Below are 16997 nucleotides of genomic sequence, written 5' to 3'. Positions count from 1 at the left end.
TACAATCCCTCCAGGTGATTCTGATACAGGCTCAAATCTGAGAACCATGTTTCTACATGCAGAATGGAGTGTGTGTGTGTGTGTGGGGGGGGTTTGTTTGTGGAGAGGGAAATGTAAAGAAAACAGGATGAAATTCTGGCAAATGCAGACAGGGGAGCATGCCTAACAGAGAAGGGGAGGTCGGCACCTGGGTGGCTCAGTCTGCTAAGCATTTGACTCTTAGTTTTGCCTCAAGTCATGATCTCATGGTTCATGGGATCCAGGCTCCAGTCAGGCTCTGCCTGTTGGGATTCTTTCTCTTCTTCTCTTTCTGACCTTGCTCTGTTCATTCTCTCTCTCTCTCTTAAAAAATAAATAAATAAGCATTTAAAAAAGAGAGAGAAAAAGGGAGGAAGAACAGACAGAAAAATAAAAAAGGAAGCAGAAAAGAAGAGCAACAGCTCAACTAAGGAATGCCTGCAAAGTGAAGAAGAGGTGGACAGGTCAGTCCAGTCTGGTGGAGAAGGGCCAGTGGGGTAGGTGGGCAGGGGTGACCTTCAAGGGAGCAGAGTCATAGAAATGGGCAGAGGACAAGCTGAAGTTACTGAACACTGAGTGGGGAGGAGGAGGAGGAAGCAGGCAGAGCCTGTCAGTGTTTCAGGAAGGTTTGCAGCAATGGAAGAGAGACAACTGCTTGCTGTTGGAAGAGGAAGAAGGGATAAGAGAAAGCTTTTTAGGATGAAGAAAATGAACACGTTCATCCTTGAGAAAAAGGGAAGTGCCTATAGAAGGTGGGAAAGGAGAGAATCAAGCATAGAGATGTGAAGGAGACAGGAGTCATTTATTTGCTGAGCAAAGAGGGAAAGAGAGGATTCTGTCTTTGCACAAGTATTTGTTGAGAACCTGTAACTGTCAGGCAGTATTCTCAGTGTAATGAATAAAATGGAAAAAAATGCTTGTTCACCTGGAGTTTACATTCTAATGAGGGGAAACAAAAAATTAGAAGATTAATATGTAATTTGTCAGATGCTCATAAATGCCATGAAAACTGAAGCAAGGTAAGGAGGGCATGTGGTTTAGAATAGGGCCGCTCCCCTAACAGGCTGATGTTCAACAAAGATGCCAGGAATGTGAGGGAGTGGGCCACACAGATATTGGTCAGAAAGGCTGGTCTGGATAGGCCAGCAAGGGCAAAGACCCCCTTCAAGAGCTGTCCTTGTGTTCTAGGAAGAGCAAGGATGCCAGCTGCGTAGAGTGGACTGATGGAAAGATGGTGGGAAAACAGAAGACCTTATCATGAGAAGCCTTGACGACCACATTCTGAATTCGACACTCAGTGAGATGGGAAGCAATGAAAAGTTCTACATGAGGGGTATTCTGAGTTATATTTCTTTAAAGATTACTTTGGTTTCTGTATGGAAAACAAGCCATCAAATGGCAAGAACAGAATGGAAAGAAGATTCAGGTGGTTACTCCAGTGATCCGGGTGGAGCTGACAGATAGATTTGGGGCCGGTGAGAAGGGGCCAGATTCTGGACATACGTCAAAGGATGTGCTGTGGGATTTGCTGATGGAGTAGGTGGAGGTCTGAGAGAAAGGCAGAATTCTAGGATGAGTAAAAACTATTGAAAAATTGGAGACAGACAGAAAGCAGATGAGTGAAAATAATAGTAACTGTTAGCCTTAATTGAATACTTACTATGTGTCAAGCATGGTGCTAAGTCCCTCATATTATTTACTCCTATGTACAACCCCAATTAAAGTTAAGGGACCAAGGCTAAGGAGGCTAAGCAGCTTGCCGGTCACAGAATGAAGGTGGCAGGGAGACTGGGCTGCATGAATGCATGCAGTCTGGCTGCAGAGCGCGCACCACCTTTAAAAAAATTTTTTTTTTAATTTTTGAGAGAGAGAGAGAGAGAGAGAGAATCCAGGCAGGGGAGGGCCACAGAGAGAGGGAGACACAGAATCCTAAGCAGGCTCCAGGCTCTGAGTGGTCAGCAGAGAGCCTGACATGGGGCTCGAACTTGTGAACCATGAAATCATGACCCGAGCTGAAGTCAGACACTTAACCAACTAAGCCACCCAGGCACCCCATAGCATACACCCTTAAGCCTCCATGAGATACACCCTCTACGTTCTCTGAGAAGTCAAGGATTACCCAGAGTGGGGAAAGGGAGAATGCGGAAGAAGGCCAAGATTGGAAGTGCAAAACAATATTTACTGATTAATTGAAAAATATGCATCAAAGATTTAAATAAATAATAATAAGATAACTGTTGCCAGTGCTTTCTTTAGGGGGGTTGTTATGGTTTGGGGCTCAGTCTCCTGTAGTGGCTTGTGTCATGGCTAGGTGAAGAGAATGACCAAGCTGCAATCTTTCTGGACCTCTTCAAAAGTGGTGTCAGCTACAGAAGGTCCCAAATACTGAGTGATACCGCCAGCTGCTGCATGGGTGTGGAATGGATTCCTGGCTTCCAGTCCTGTGAGATAAACATCCCTTCGATCTCATTTAGCATAAACACTGACCTGAAATCGTGGAGGCCAGTGAGATGGAAGTTGAATCATGACGTATTTATTAAGCTGAGCACTGGGTCTGACACTCACAGGAACACCAGATTAATTCAAGACACATTTCTTGCCCTTCAGGGGCTTATAGAATCGACTTGGCTTATGGACCACCCAACCACCATTTGGATGGAGAAACCAAATCTGCACTTTGGGCTCATTGTGCAGCACGATGTGACAGGCCAGGAGATTAAAAGGGCCTTGGTGCATGTGGAATGCATGCACGGCCTGCAGCCCCTCAGCCTGTGTGCATTAACTCCAGGAGTAGCCTGGCTGCAGAGTGAAGGTGGCTGTTTGTGCATAAACATTGTCATTTCACTGAGACTGCTATTTCATCTTTGAACTTTGGCTTCAAAGGAACGCTGACCTTATTCCTGTAGCTTGCTTCTCTTTGAAGCCTATGGCTTTGCATTGCAGATTAAAGTGAAGATATTCATCAAGGGACAGATCTGGCCAACTGCTCCCCAAACTCAACCCGAAACAAAGCCTTGAAAGGCTCCAATCACAGTTGCAGTGGAGTGGGCCAAAGATGAAGGCTTGGAGCCGGGCTCTCTTTCTCAGATCTTGTAAGGCAGCTCTGGCATGACATAGTGCATCCCTTTGAGCTCCGGGCAACTTTACCCTGAGTGTCCGTATATCTCAGCAGAAAGGGGTGAGTTAATGCAATATTCCCAACCTGTCCCATTCATTTTATTTAAAGCAGGCATTGTTGTAAATGAGGCCAGCATGAACATTCACTGCTGCCTTTGAATTCTTCAAAAGATGTGTCAGGCAGAACCATCTGAAACTTGGCTGATGATTCTGTCAATTTTCTTTTCTACTACTTCCCTTTGTTCATCCTTTTGAAAAGAAATTGTCCTGTCTTTCCCTTGGGTTCTCCCATCTTGCCTCTTAGAAAACAGACACTACACATTGGCTTCTCTGTTCTTTTTCTTTCTTTTCTCCATAAGATGGCAGAAGGAGTAAAGTGAGAAAGTTCAACTGGGAAGTAAAGAAAAAAATAACCAACTAATTAACTAGCTAGAAGGCAAAGAGGGAGAATCAAGGGAAATACCTCCCACCTCGGAGGAAGAACAATTGATGCTAGTTGACTATCAAAGAACAAATGATCAAATCTTTCAATGTGGTTTTCCTGCGATCTTCAACTGTGATCAGACAAACTGAGTGAGTTCTGTCTGTGATGAAGAGGTAAACCAATCCAGAAGAGGGAAGGAAATGATTGTCAGGTTGGGTGCATGTCAGTAAATTAACTGACTCTGATAGCATACACACTAAAGGGTTTAAGAAATTAGTGCTCTAATCTTCAGATAACTTTCCTAGTTATTCACATTTATTTATTTATTTAAAAGTTTATCTATTTATTGCGTGAGAGACAGAACATAAGGAGGGGAAGGGCAGAGAAAGAAGGAGAGAGAGAGAGAGAGAGAGAATCCCAAGCAAGCCCTGCACTGTCAGTGTGGAGCCTGACATCGAGCTTGAACTCATGAACCACCAGATCATGACCTGAGCTGAAACCAACAGTCAGACACTTAACTGAGGTATCCCCAGGCACCCCTCCTTGTAATTCACCTTTAAAATAAGACCAAAGGATAATTGTGGTCATTGTAGGACAATTCATTTAACTCACATTTTAGCTTAAATTTCAAACAATTGTTTTCCATTGAGAAATGCGTGAAGTTCAGGAAGATCAATACAGCCTCCTGAGAAGCCAGTGGTTCCAGATCAGTTTTTCATGCAACCAGACAGCTCATGTGGGAGCAATTCTATTTCTAGTTTTGGTTTTAAAAGGTTGAAATATATCTGCTTATCTATACCATATCCTTTTATTTACTAACTTCCTCTCCCACACATTTGGACATGGTCATATGCCTAGTTTTGGGCAAAGGATTGTAAGCAAGGTGCTGTGTGTCTCTTCCAGGCACATACCCCTCTGTTCTCTGCCACAAGACTGCCAAGCCTTAGGCTAGAAGTAGCCTGAGTCACTGTCCCCATGGAAGACAGCTGTGCAGAGAGTTATCTATTTGTATGAGACTTGGCATAAGCAAGAGCTAAACTTTGGTTCCAGTAAGCCATAGAGATTCTCAGGGTTTATTTGTTAAGGTGGCATAACTTTGCTTATCCTGACTTATCCAGGGCCTTGGAGACATCTTGTGTTACTTCACTGCCACCATAAGACTCTTTCCTACAGAATCCTTGAATGTGGTCCAAATACTTCTCACCTGAGAATTGAACACCTCAATAATAATAGCATATAACAGTAGTGAGCAATTATAAGATTGTTTTCAATAACAATTGAAAATATACTATATATTATATATTATAATAACAAATATAATTGTTTTCAGACCTAATTTTAAATATTTTATATATCTTAATTTACCTAGTTCTCACAGAAACATGAGCTAAATCAATATTATTTACCTCATTTTACAGTGGGAGGAACTGAAACACTGGGAAGTAACTTGCTCGGAGGTGAGCAGCTAAGTTAAATCCCTTGCCTATGGCCAAGGAGCGAGTAAATAGCACCCCAGGAGTCAAAGCCAGGCAGCAGCTTTCAGTGTGTGCCCTTAACCACTGTACCACGTAGACTCCCTAGATTGGATTTTTATTTCCTCTTCACACAGATGATTCAACAAGAGACAGAAGCGTAAAACCCCAAAGACAAGGTTGGAAGAGACTTCGGAGAACAATCAAGCACTGCATTTTACATGGAAGGAGGAAATCCCTCTGCAAGCCAATCTCCTGCTGTAATGAACAGGAAAGGTCTATCTCAGGGGTTTTCAAACCAGTGTCCTGGGGAGCCTAGGGCCTCAGGGACTGCCAGCATGGAGGTAGGTAGAGACATTACTTCAAACAGCTCAGTCCTGTTCCGATCTGTTGTATATGGGAGACTTCGGGGTAAAATGTGTATGTGAATTAAGTACTCTGCTGTTTTAACAAAATTGGGAAATGGATCTTCCCATGCTTCTACTGAAACAGTAGGCTTGGAAGGTTGCACTCAATAATGGAGGGCTTCCTACCAACTGGGAGGTGGATTTTATGGCTCAGTGACCACCCCGGGGCCAAGATAATTTGCTACTTCCATAAATGCACTCACTTGATTGCCTGGCAGCAAGAACTGCCTTATTCATCATTGTAACCCCACCCACTGTGATATGTGGTAGAAGCTCTGTAAACTACATCTACGAGACAGAAGGAAAGTTCCAAAAGGCTTTGATGAAACAATTTTTCAAAAAGACAATTAAGCTCATTTGGGATGAGCAAAGAAGCACACTTTGGCTCTGGTGACCCAATGTCCAAAAAGTGGCTGGGAGGTTATTGTGTGTGTTTTGTCCACATATCCTCAAGTGGGTAATGGTAACCAACCCCTGCCAAAGCCCTGGTTTGTTCCCGGGAAAACACAAGTGATGGCCCCAAGCAGGCACAGGCAAACACGTACCACTGCTTGCTTCATTTTAATGCAACTGATCACACAAAATTATACAACTTTGCTGATCACATTAAGAGGTGAATTAGAAAGTTTTCTTTGCTTAAAAAAATCATTTATTTCTTTTTTTGTGTGTAGTGGCAGCTGTTTTAGTATATTTTTGTACTATGGGCTATTATATATCATGTACAAATTGGGGTTGTACACATTGATTTACAAATTGGGTGAAGACAAAGTTACATATTTGAGATGGGGGCAGATTGATAAGGTTGAAGGGGGACAGGGAGAAGTCTAACGAAGGATTTATGGGAGTCGTGCTCCCTGCAGACCCTCTTACCTTGTGTGGTCCCATCCAGTCCCATGATAAATTTCATTGATCTGATGATTTGCTCTGCTATCGGTGGGCTCATGGATGTAGCATAAGCAGCACTATGTGAGTGAACTCGTAAATAATCCACAAGGTCCTTTAATATAAGAGGAATCCCCAAAAGAAGGCAAATAAGTCTCAGTTTGTGGTGAGAATTATATCTAGTTCCCTCCCCACCCACCATAGCACAAGAGATTTGATTCTTGAATGTGGTCTGATTTTCAAGGGGGCATCACCAAACTATTTTTTGCTATCTCATTTTCTTAGTCTCTCCCTCAAAACCTACATGGCATACAAAAGTGGGATGTTGAGAATCTGGAGTTGAGATCTGTAAGGCAAAACCACATGTGTAAAGGAAAAATTATTTCCCAAACATTTGTTGAATAGCTAGCATGTATGAGCATTGGCTTGGTATTTAGGAGTCTTCAAAGAATACACGATGTGGTTCTTGCCCTTGAGCATACATTAGATGTGCCTATGGAAAAGTAATGGGAGGAAGAGTAACAAGACATGCAAACCAGTATAGGCAACAGGGCGATAAGATTGCAGAGAACAGAGATGGGTATTGCTAGCAGGAGCAGAGTGGGAAGGAGGGCTTCAGTGAAGAGGTGGAATGGTCTTAAAGAATGAAGACAGATAAAGAAGAAAAGAAAACTCAGGGGTAGGGAGTGGCAGAAGGGAGAGGTGGGAAACTAAACTAGAGTATAGATTAGGACCAGATAAACTCTGGTTATGCCTTGGTCAGAAGAGAGCTATTGCAATTTTTGTGCAACACTATTTGGAGTGCTGACCCACTGCAGACTGCTAGTCTTTAGAAGTAGGAATGATTCTTCACTTGCATGCCTGACTTCTGAGGCCAAATATAAGGTCCCGGGTAAGCTTGCTGAAAGTCTTAAGAAGCTCCAATATTGCAACGCTACAGTGGGGAGGGTCGTAAGCCCGCATCTGGAGGTGCTCAAGCATCTGTCAGCTGATTGGATCATCCACTGGTCCACCTGTGCTGGCTCAGGATGTTCTGCAGAAAAGCTAATGGCCTGATGCTAGCTCTCTGCATTAGCAGTGAGTCTGTAAAGGATCAGCCACCTTCTCTTCAAAGATGAGGAGATACTTTAGAATCTTATTGAGGTGTCTTCTCCGATCTATTCCTTCATGAAGGTGCTTTGGGCAGGTCCATCTTCTCAACTCCCTGCATCAGCTACACCCATTTCCACCCCTAAGCCCACCCTTCACTGTGCCCACCCTTCGCTTTTCCATCTTGTTTGGAGAATGGGTGGTATGGTTGCTCACAAGCATTTTAAACATTCTTTTTTTCTGAAAATTTTTAATATTTTATTTTTGAGAGTTGAGCATGCGAGTTGGGAAGGGACAGAGAGAGAAGGGAAACACATCAGAAGTGGACTCCATGTTGACAGCAACAAGCCTAATGCAGGGTTCGAACCCATGAAGTGTGAGATCATGAGCTGACCTGATGTCAGATGCCCAACCAACTGAGCCACCTAGGTACCCCAGCATTTTAAACATTCTTGACTCATCTTCTTCAGAAAGTGAATGGCCTATCTCACCAAAGGTGGTTGGTGATGTGACGCATCTACCTAGCCCATGGGGAACTGGAAGCTCCATTCTGTCCCTTCCTGCCTCCTTCAATGTGTCCTTCATTCTAAATTCTCTCTTCCATCATCCTTCTTCCCCAACTTTTCTCAATTGTCCTTCATTTCACTCTTCATTTCTTCATTTTCTTTTACTCTGATTCCCTCTTTCTTTCTTTTGTTTCAAATTCTCCATGTAAATCTTTTTCTCCTCTCCATTTCTAAGTATTTCCTTCTTCCCTTCTCTTCCCTATCCTTTCTTCTCCTTTTCTTTCCTTTTTCTCTTTCTCCCTACCCCCGGGACTTCTTCCCTGCTTTCATTTTTCCTTCAGCAAATTTGCACAAGAAATTGCTCCAGGCTCTGTACTAGATATGAGAGTCTAAGAAGAGAAGGAGGCTAGAAAGGCTATTCCCTGGCGGCCACTTACATTAAAATTAAAATTAAGTTTCTATTTATTCTTTTGTATAGTGAATCTAATACAAGCAGTTGGGTGGGTTTTCACCATAGTTGAAAACTATGCATAATGATGGCCCGACTTAAAGCATTGGCCACATAGCATTTGGAAAATTCACTCTGGAGGATTGGGGGTGGGGAAGTGTGCAGCTCAGAGAGAGAGAGAGAAGTGGCCATTTCCTAGCATAGCTGAAGCCAGGCTGTTATTCAGAGCATTATGCTCAGTGCTGCTCCATGAGCAGCAGCAAAGGTTTTCTTTCTGTGTTGAGAGTTGGTGCCTCCGGCCAATGCTGGAGAAGCCAAGTAGGAGAGAGTGGGTAGGGCACAAGGGACAGGATGATGGGGGCTCATGTGGACCAGGGCTGGAAAGGGCTGTTTCTAGGAGGTGATCTGGCCTTGAAGGATGGATGGATTTGGACAGAGGCAGAGGAGGGGAAAGGCATGGGCATGTTCTAGGAATGAAGATGGAATCTTATCAGCAAAGCATAAGGAGTCAATCAGGAGTAGAGGGAGGAGCTCCCATGACAGTTACCCCCTTGAAGGGAAGCGTGACCAAGGAGTTACAGGACAAGCTCTGGAACCTGACTGCTTGGGTTCAAATCCTGGTTCTGCCACTTATTAATATGTGACCATCGGCAACTTACTAAGCCTCTTCCTCTAATTTTCTTCTCTGAAAAATGAGATAATAGTAATACTAACTTCAGGCTCACTATGAAAATTAAATGAGCTAATATATATGTAGTACGTAGGGGGCACCTGGGTGGCTCAGTTGGTTAAGTGTCCGACTCTTGATTTAGGCTCAGGTCATGATCTCACGGTCTGTGAGATAGAGCCCCTCATAGGGCTCTGCGCTGACAGCATGGAGCCTTTTGGGATTCTCTGTCTCTCTTTCTCTCTCTCTTTCTGTCCCTCCCCCCCACGCCCCAGTAAATAAAAAACAAAAAAATCTTTAAAGGGGTGCTTGGGTGGCTCATTATCCAACCAAAATATGGTTGAATTACAAGGATTCGGACCCAAAGATCCTGATTCTGGAGTCGTCACCCTTAGCACCACACTACAATACTTCTCCAGACCAGAAGAGCTAGCTTGGCATGTGGTGAGGCAGGCAGGGGAGCACAGAGAGCACTACCACCTGCACTTGTACTTCACTGTGGTGCTTTCTTTGATCCACAGATTGCTCCTTTTTGGGGGGAGGTGGGGGAGAATCCCTAATATACTCAAATGTTAACAGCACTAAACTACAGACTGAATCACATCAGTCTCAAAATGCTTTGGGGCTATTTCTCTCATTTCTCCAAGGGGAGTAAGACCCCCTTGAGAGCAGAGATAGATTACACAGTCATCTGAAATCCAGAATAGTGGATACCTATCAGGATCCTGGTAAATGCTGATGATCAAATGAAAAGTAGAGGGGTTTTAGGGATTGAGGAAGGATGGTGAAAGTCCCTGAAGTATATAGGGGATATAGGTGGCTACTAAGCTGTATTCTCAGGAATAAGAATAGAAATAGTCTCTTAGTCTTGGGGCATCACTGAAAAAGATCAGACAAAGAAACAAATCAAAGCTTCTTTGGGTCCCTAAAGGGTTCTTTTCTATATCCTTAACCCCTAATTTTCCTTTCCAAATTGGGAAATTTCATAAAGCCAAGGTCATATGCATATTTAGTTTGAACAAATGCCTCATCAATGCAGTTATCTTTCTCTTTTAACATTAAGACTATCTTGCCCACCATCTTATTTCTTTTAGACTGGGTCCCCTTCCTTTGAAGGTCTGAGTTTGTGGATAGGGCTAGTTTTCTTGTGGGTTCAGAAAGTGGGGCTCTTTAAGTAACTTCTGCTGAGCATCAAGGAAGATCTTGATGCCTGATTTCTCATTCCCTCCTCTTGTTTCCCTATCGGGCACCAGGAGCCATGAATTAAGAGTTGGCTTTGGTCTTTTCAAGGAAAGTCTGGGTTATGTCTTCCTTCAGGATGGGTTAGAGGTCTCCTCCTACTGAGGTTTCCAAGTCCTTTTGTAAGTTCAAAACCCTGATTATTTTTTCTACCCATAGGCCTAGAGTTCAAGGGCAAGGGTGGTTTGCTAAGGAAATCAGACAGGAGGCTCTTAGAATAAACATCTTGGTGTTCATACCATGACCCCCATTTACTTCAAAGGGTTGTTAAATACAGCTGGGACTGAGCTGGCTTCTGCGAGAGGCCTGCCTTTGTCTGGCACACAGGCTTCTGGGGCTAACACTCACCCCAAACTTGGCTGCCCTGTCTGACTTCCCTCCCCCAGAATTCTAGCCCTGCGACCTATCAATCATGAACACTACCTTTGCTTCCCTCGCTTGCAATCTGCTCAGTCTATGGAAAGCCAGTGGTTAGTAGCAGGCATTCAAGGGGACTCAGGATCCATGCCTGAAACACACTTGGACTCCCCAAATCAGGGTCTTTGGTGTTTACCACACCTCCTCAGCAACTGGATCAACACACACATTAAAAAATAAAGTAAGAAACCTAGCCCCATCAGCTTAAGTATTCTTCAAAGAAGCCATTCATGGCATGGAGCTCTAACAGGTGGAGAGAAGTCATTATCTGACATTTCACCTCACAGGTCTTGAAAGGTCAGAATGTTCCAAGTTGGGTTGTTCACAGATCATCTACAGCAGCTCTAAACTCAAAGTGAACAAAGCAGCTCTGGAGAGACCGTTTGGGCGGTCTCCCTAAGGTGGGGAGAGAAGGTGGGGGCGAGGGCAGGAAGTTGCAACAAGCAGAGATGAATTTGTTGGACATTCTGTGGCAGCAAGCCTGAGGCCAAGACAGAATCTCTACTCTCTGTGGTCCTAACTTAGCACCAAATCATTTTTTTCTCCCTTTGCTTGTTTCCAAGCACTTTTCTTTCCATGACATATCTGGTGGCTAGCGTAGACTGTAGTCCTGAATTTGGCCAACCTTGCAAAGACTTCTAGAGCCTCCTAGAAACTGCTATTAGGAATATAGTCCCTCTGGGGCGCCTGGGTGGCTTAGTCGGTTAAGCGTCCGACTTTCGCTTAGGTCATGATCTCGCGGTTCGTGGGTTCGAGCCCCGCGTCGGGCTCTGTGCTGACTGCCAGCTCAGAGCCTGGAGCCTGTTTCAGTCTGTGACTCCCTCTCTCTCTGACCCTCCCCTGCTCATGCTGTCTCTCTCTCTCTCTCCTAGAAATAAAAAAAAAAAAAAATTAAAAAAAAAAAAAAAGGAATATAGTCCCTCTACTTCTAACCCTAACATTGACATTTAAAAAGAGAGGCAGATAGTTGTTTATTTTCTAGATTTTTTGACCCAAGTAATTATTTCCAAATCTCAAGATTTACTAAGAACTCCACGAACATAGTAAAATTGAAATTATTAGGGTTTCCGAAAAATGTAAAGTCCTAGTGTGTACACTCTAACATTTTTATGGTTACTTTTGTTGCTTTTGTACTCAAAGGTTAGAATCCTGGGTATTTTGCAGTATATCCCCAAAATGAAGTATACCCTGCAAAATATTCAGGAGAAAATATGATTAAACTCTGAAAGCTGTACTCTAATTACTTAAATAGGTAAGTGGAAAGATTTCTTTCAGATTAAAACTGTTAGCATTTGTCCAATCCAATGACCTACCAGTTAAAAATCATAGCTGAAAACAAACTCAAAGTGAAACTTTTTTTGAAAACATAATCCAAAATCCAGGGGAATGAATGAAAACTATGATTTAAATGGAAACTACACATAATTTAAAATTGACATGACTTGGGGCGCCTGGGTGGCTTAGTCGGATAAGCGTCCGACTTTCGCTTAGGTCATGATCTCGCCGTTCGGGGGTTCGAGCCCCGCGTCAGGCTCTGTGCTGACTGCCAGCTCAGAGCCTGCAGCCTGTTTCAGTCTGTGACTCCCTCTCTCTCTGACCCTCCCCTGCTCACACTGTCTCTCTCTCTCTCTCTCCTAGAAATAAATAAAAAAATATTTAAAAAAAATAATAAAATAAAATAAAATTGACATGACTTGGGGCATCTGGGTCGCTTAGTTGGTTAAGCATGGGATTATTGATTTCAGCTCAGGTCTTGATCTCATGGCTCCTTGGGATAGATTGGTAGGATCCAGTCCCACGTCCTGCCTGAATTCCTTGCTTGGGATTCTCTCTCTCTGCCCCTCCCCTACTTGCACATGTATGGTCCTTCTCAAAAATAAATAAATAAATAAACATTAAAAAATAAGACAAACATGTAAAAAATGAAAGGCACAGACAAGCAGATACAAAAATTCCATTAACTCTTAGGCACATTAGGTTGGAAGGAAACCAGTTTATCTCGGTTTATCAGACTCACCAAAACCATTCCAGACAGGTGTGTATTTGACTGATTTTGAACTCATCAGGGAATGGCACATATAAACACTTTCTCAAGTGGCCTCCTGTCTCTTGCTTGCCTTCTAGGTCTTGGAAACTGCCCTATGTTTTCTAGGTTTCGGATCTTGCTATTTTAGTGCAGTAAGCCTCTGTATGGAATAATGGACCTCTGCCAAACACTCTCTAATTCTCGCTGCCATCTAGTGGTAAATTCAGAGACTGCAGCAAATTTACCAATTTGCTATACACTGCATGGAGCAGAAGACGAGGCTCTGGAAAGGAAGTGGGTGGGGGAGGGACGATGCAGTTCTCTGGATCCAAGCATGCAGAGAATGGGTATTTTTTTTTCTTTTTTTTACAAACAGTTTATTGTCAAATAAGTTTCCACATAATGGGTATTTTAAATAGCAAGGAAATGAACATTTTTCTGCATTGCGATTAATATAAATAATAATTTTCCACAATTACCCAGTGTCTGTCCCAAATGAACACAAGTGAGATAGATAAGAACACATACACTTTTACAACAGTCCTACTGACTTGAGAATGGAGAGTAAGAACCCGAGTGAGCTGGACCTGACCGCAGGCCAATCAGGGGTCTTTGTTTAAAGCAGGTATCAGATGAAGGAGCTCTAAGGGGAAAATGTGACATCTACCAAATTTGACAACATTTCAAGGATATGCTTGCTTCAGTTTGTTCAGGTGCCCTTGGTTAGGAAACATAGTTATGCTTGGTTAAAAATTTTGTGGCTCAGAACGGCTGCTAAAGTAATCATAAAACCACAAGCTCACAAAGCAATGTAGCCCGAATAAGGGACCTCCTAAATTAGAGACCCTCTGATCCCCTTGCTTCAACAACTGAGAAGGGAATGTTTAACCTTTCACCAGATTTAGCTAAATTTTGTAGGATCCTAGGCATTTCCTATGTTTTGAGCATTACCCGGCTAATTCCCAAAGGTCAGTGTAGGGAGGACGGAAAACAATGCTTTGAGCTCAGAAGAAAGTAATGCTTATTGAAGGGTCAAGACCACTGAAAACTCTGAACATTTGAGGCATTTGTGCATCTCATGGCAAGGTAAGGGGCCACAATGAAATCTGTTGTTTTAAATCATGGGCTTTAGTGAACAGACTTGTTTTCTGCTGCAATTTCTAATTTGTCTAACTGGTTTACCAGGAGACTGAACTCTTGTTTGTTCTGGTCATAACGAGAAAGGAATTGGGAATTTTGGAGAAACTGTTGATGCCACCTGCATGTACTGGTTTTGGGCCTGGTGTGCCCCTTCGGGGAAGTCAACATCACTGTTACAAGTTGCTTTGGGACAGGTGTACAGGCTGTATGACATACCTAACAGGACTTGGATAAAGGGCAGACAACTGGCTTCTTTATCCCTCAAATCCATGTTTAAATTTTTCATTTATCTTTCTTCCTCCCTTCCCTCCTCTCTTTAATTTATTTTATTCTTATTATTTTTTTTAAAGTTTATTTATTTATTTGAGAGAAAGAGAGAGAGCAAGCACAAGTGTGGGAGAGGGACAGATAGTGGGAGTGTGGGGGGAGAGAGAGAGGGAGAGACATAAGGCAAGTGTTATATACTCTGTGAAAGAACACTGTGGGATCACACTCAATAGTCTGATTCCAACAGATCAGAATTTTAAATCTTATAGATATGATATTAGAGGAGCATCTGGCTGGCTCAGTTGGCATAGCATGTGATTCTTGATCTTGGGGTCATGAGTTTGAGCCCCACATTGGGGGTAGAAATCACTTAAAATAAATGAATAAATAAAATCTTATAAAAGAAGATATTAGAGGGTGATGTATGGCTTATCCAAAATGTGGGAAAGAATTATTTAGCAGAGAAAATGTCTTGAAAAGGCATTTCTGATCTTATGATGGCTTTGATTAATACTCTTAAAACCCAGAAGTTGTTGCATAGGGTCAACCTCATTAATATCTGACCTTTGCCCACTGTTGCTGTTATGTGTTTTATGTTTTTTATGGCACAAAAACCAAACTACTTCCAGTTCTGTAACATCCCCTTATCATTTCTGTGGTTTAGTATACATTATTCCCTCTTTTTAGAAATATACCCTTCCCCATTCTTTGTCTACAAGACTGATATTTATTCTAAGACTCCTTAGATACTACCCTGCAGAGTTAACCATCCCTCTCCTTGTACTAAGCCTCTGTCTGTGTACACTGCTGGTATGGTCATTTTATTACAATGTGATTACTCTTTACTATTAGAGAGCGAATTCTTTGACATTCTGGGCCTACTTGGCTGTGAACCCACTGTATCTGGGTAGCCACAGTCTATTGAGGTGTGGCGAAGTGAACAGAAGTTCTCACGGAATCCAGAGATGCCCTGTAGACTATGTCCTCAGAGTGTTCAGGTTTTAAAATAGACACAAGGAGTTCCTCTCTTACCTTCTTTCCAGCTATGTAACCTCCTGAGGCTCCAAAGCTTTTGGTGAATGTGCCCATAAACACATCAACATCTTGAGGGTCCAGTCCAAAGAATTCTACAACACCCCGGCCAGTTGGGCCCACGGACCCAATACTGTGAGCTTCATCTATGTAGAGGTAAGCCTTGTATTTCTTCTTTAGAGCCACGATCTGGGGCAGATTCACGATGGAACCTTCCATGCTAGGGCATAAGGAGAAATGCTTGTCACTTGTATACACTTTCCTGGGAAGCTCTGTGATGGTCTCCCTTCCAATACTTCTCAGACAGCCTGCCCTGACACCAGTCAGCCATGACAGGGATATACAATTCCTTTATTCTTAAGGCATATTCCATTTTGCTAAGACAATTCTCTTAATCTTTTAAAGCTAATCTGGTATTATTTTACTTGAAAAAAATAATTCACTTTCAATAGATTTAAGTGCTTTGAGTTGTTATAGCTAATTCCCAAGTAAACACTGCATTGTTGATCAATTTATTTGTAAAGTCAACTAGTGTAACTAGACTGACCATTTTAGATTCTAGGTATTTTTCTAGTTTTAATTAAATTGCTCAATGGTAATCCATCTTTATCAGGTTGCTACTGTCTGCTTGACCAGTTCTGTCTGACCTAAACTCAGGGCTTGAGTTGCCAGGGATTAAAGGAAAGAATTAAAAACACATAGAAGAACTTTGCTTAAGACACACAGTATTAATGAAAGCACAATAGAGATCTTAGGATCTCTTCTTCAGTGCTTATTGGCAGCAAGGGCTTATTTGAGGTATTTGGTAGTGTCTCATCTTTTTATTCCTTAGGGCAATGGTTCTCATTCTTGAGTGAGCATCAAAATCCCATGAATGGCTTGTTAAAACACAGATTACTGCCTCCCTCCCACTCCCCACAGAGATCCTCATTTAGCAGGTTTGGGGTGGGCTGAAAATTTGTATTTCTACCAAGCTCCCAGGAGATAATCTTACCACTGGTTGAGAACAACACTTTGAGAACCACTGCCATATATGAAACCTTTTGCTTTAGTCCTAAGTGCTTAATTTTTCATGGTATTGTAAATTGCAAAATCACTTCAAGTCCTCCAGCAAAGGGAAAAATATGAAGTAAATATATAAGTAAAATTCATATTTACATGGCACCTTTGGAACTCAGTGGATTGAAAAGAACTTTTGGCTTTAATCAGTTGTCAGAACACTTGGGAAGCTGTGTCTACAACCACACAGTTTTGACTGCACTGACAGGCGAGTTCTATGAAAACACACAGACTCTCACCCTCACCACACAAAGGAGCTTGTCAAACAACTCAAGCAACCCTTCAATTTAGTTCAAGAACTAATCGATTGATGCAAACAGAAAGTTGAACTTCTCCCTTCTTCCTAATTAGTTTATGTATTAAATTTAATGTATTACAAAAATAAACTTAAGTGTCAGATCGATTCAGTCAAAACAGTCCAGCTGGTTGTGCAGTGACCCAGGCCAAGCGGTGTTGGTCTGGAGGGAGTGATGATGGTCAAGTGCAGCATTTGTACTTTTGGTTTCTTTAAATGATTTTATTATTTAGAGCATTTTAAGGCCATAGCAAAGTTAAGCAGAAGATACAGAGATTTCCCACGCACTCCCTGCCTCACATCTGCATAACCTCCCCTATTATCAACATCCCCAACCAGAGCGATGCCTTTATTACAAATGAACCTATGTTGCCATATCTTAGTCACCCAAAGTCCAGAGTTAATACGAGGGTTGCTTCTTGGTGTTGTGCATTCTAGAAGTTTGGACAAACGTATGAGGACATCTACCCATCCTTAGGCTATCTTACAGAC

The 16997-nt window shown here is 42.5% G+C and overlaps 1 protein-coding gene across 1 annotated transcript in view; it reads right to left on the bottom strand.

Moving 5' to 3' along the window:
* SPTLC3 (serine palmitoyltransferase long chain base subunit 3) overlaps window positions 1–16997 on the bottom strand; it is a gene marked incomplete at its 5' end in the record, with an annotated part of 69963 nt that overhangs the window by 28860 nt on the left and 24106 nt on the right. Inside the window, 2 exons of the mRNA XM_039223310.1 lie at window positions 6309–6435; window positions 15152–15371. Coding sequence (XP_039079241.1) covers window positions 6309–6435; window positions 15152–15371 — 347 coding nt within the window. The remainder of the gene's footprint in view (window positions 1–6308; window positions 6436–15151; window positions 15372–16997) is intronic.

The sequence above is a fragment of the Hyaena hyaena genome, unplaced genomic scaffold (assembly GCF_003009895.1).
Source record: "Hyaena hyaena isolate Hyena2069 unplaced genomic scaffold, ASM300989v1 scaffold_1317, whole genome shotgun sequence".
NCBI lineage: Eukaryota > Metazoa > Chordata > Mammalia > Carnivora > Hyaenidae > Hyaena > Hyaena hyaena.
This window is presented reverse-complemented; position numbering and strand designations above follow the sequence as displayed.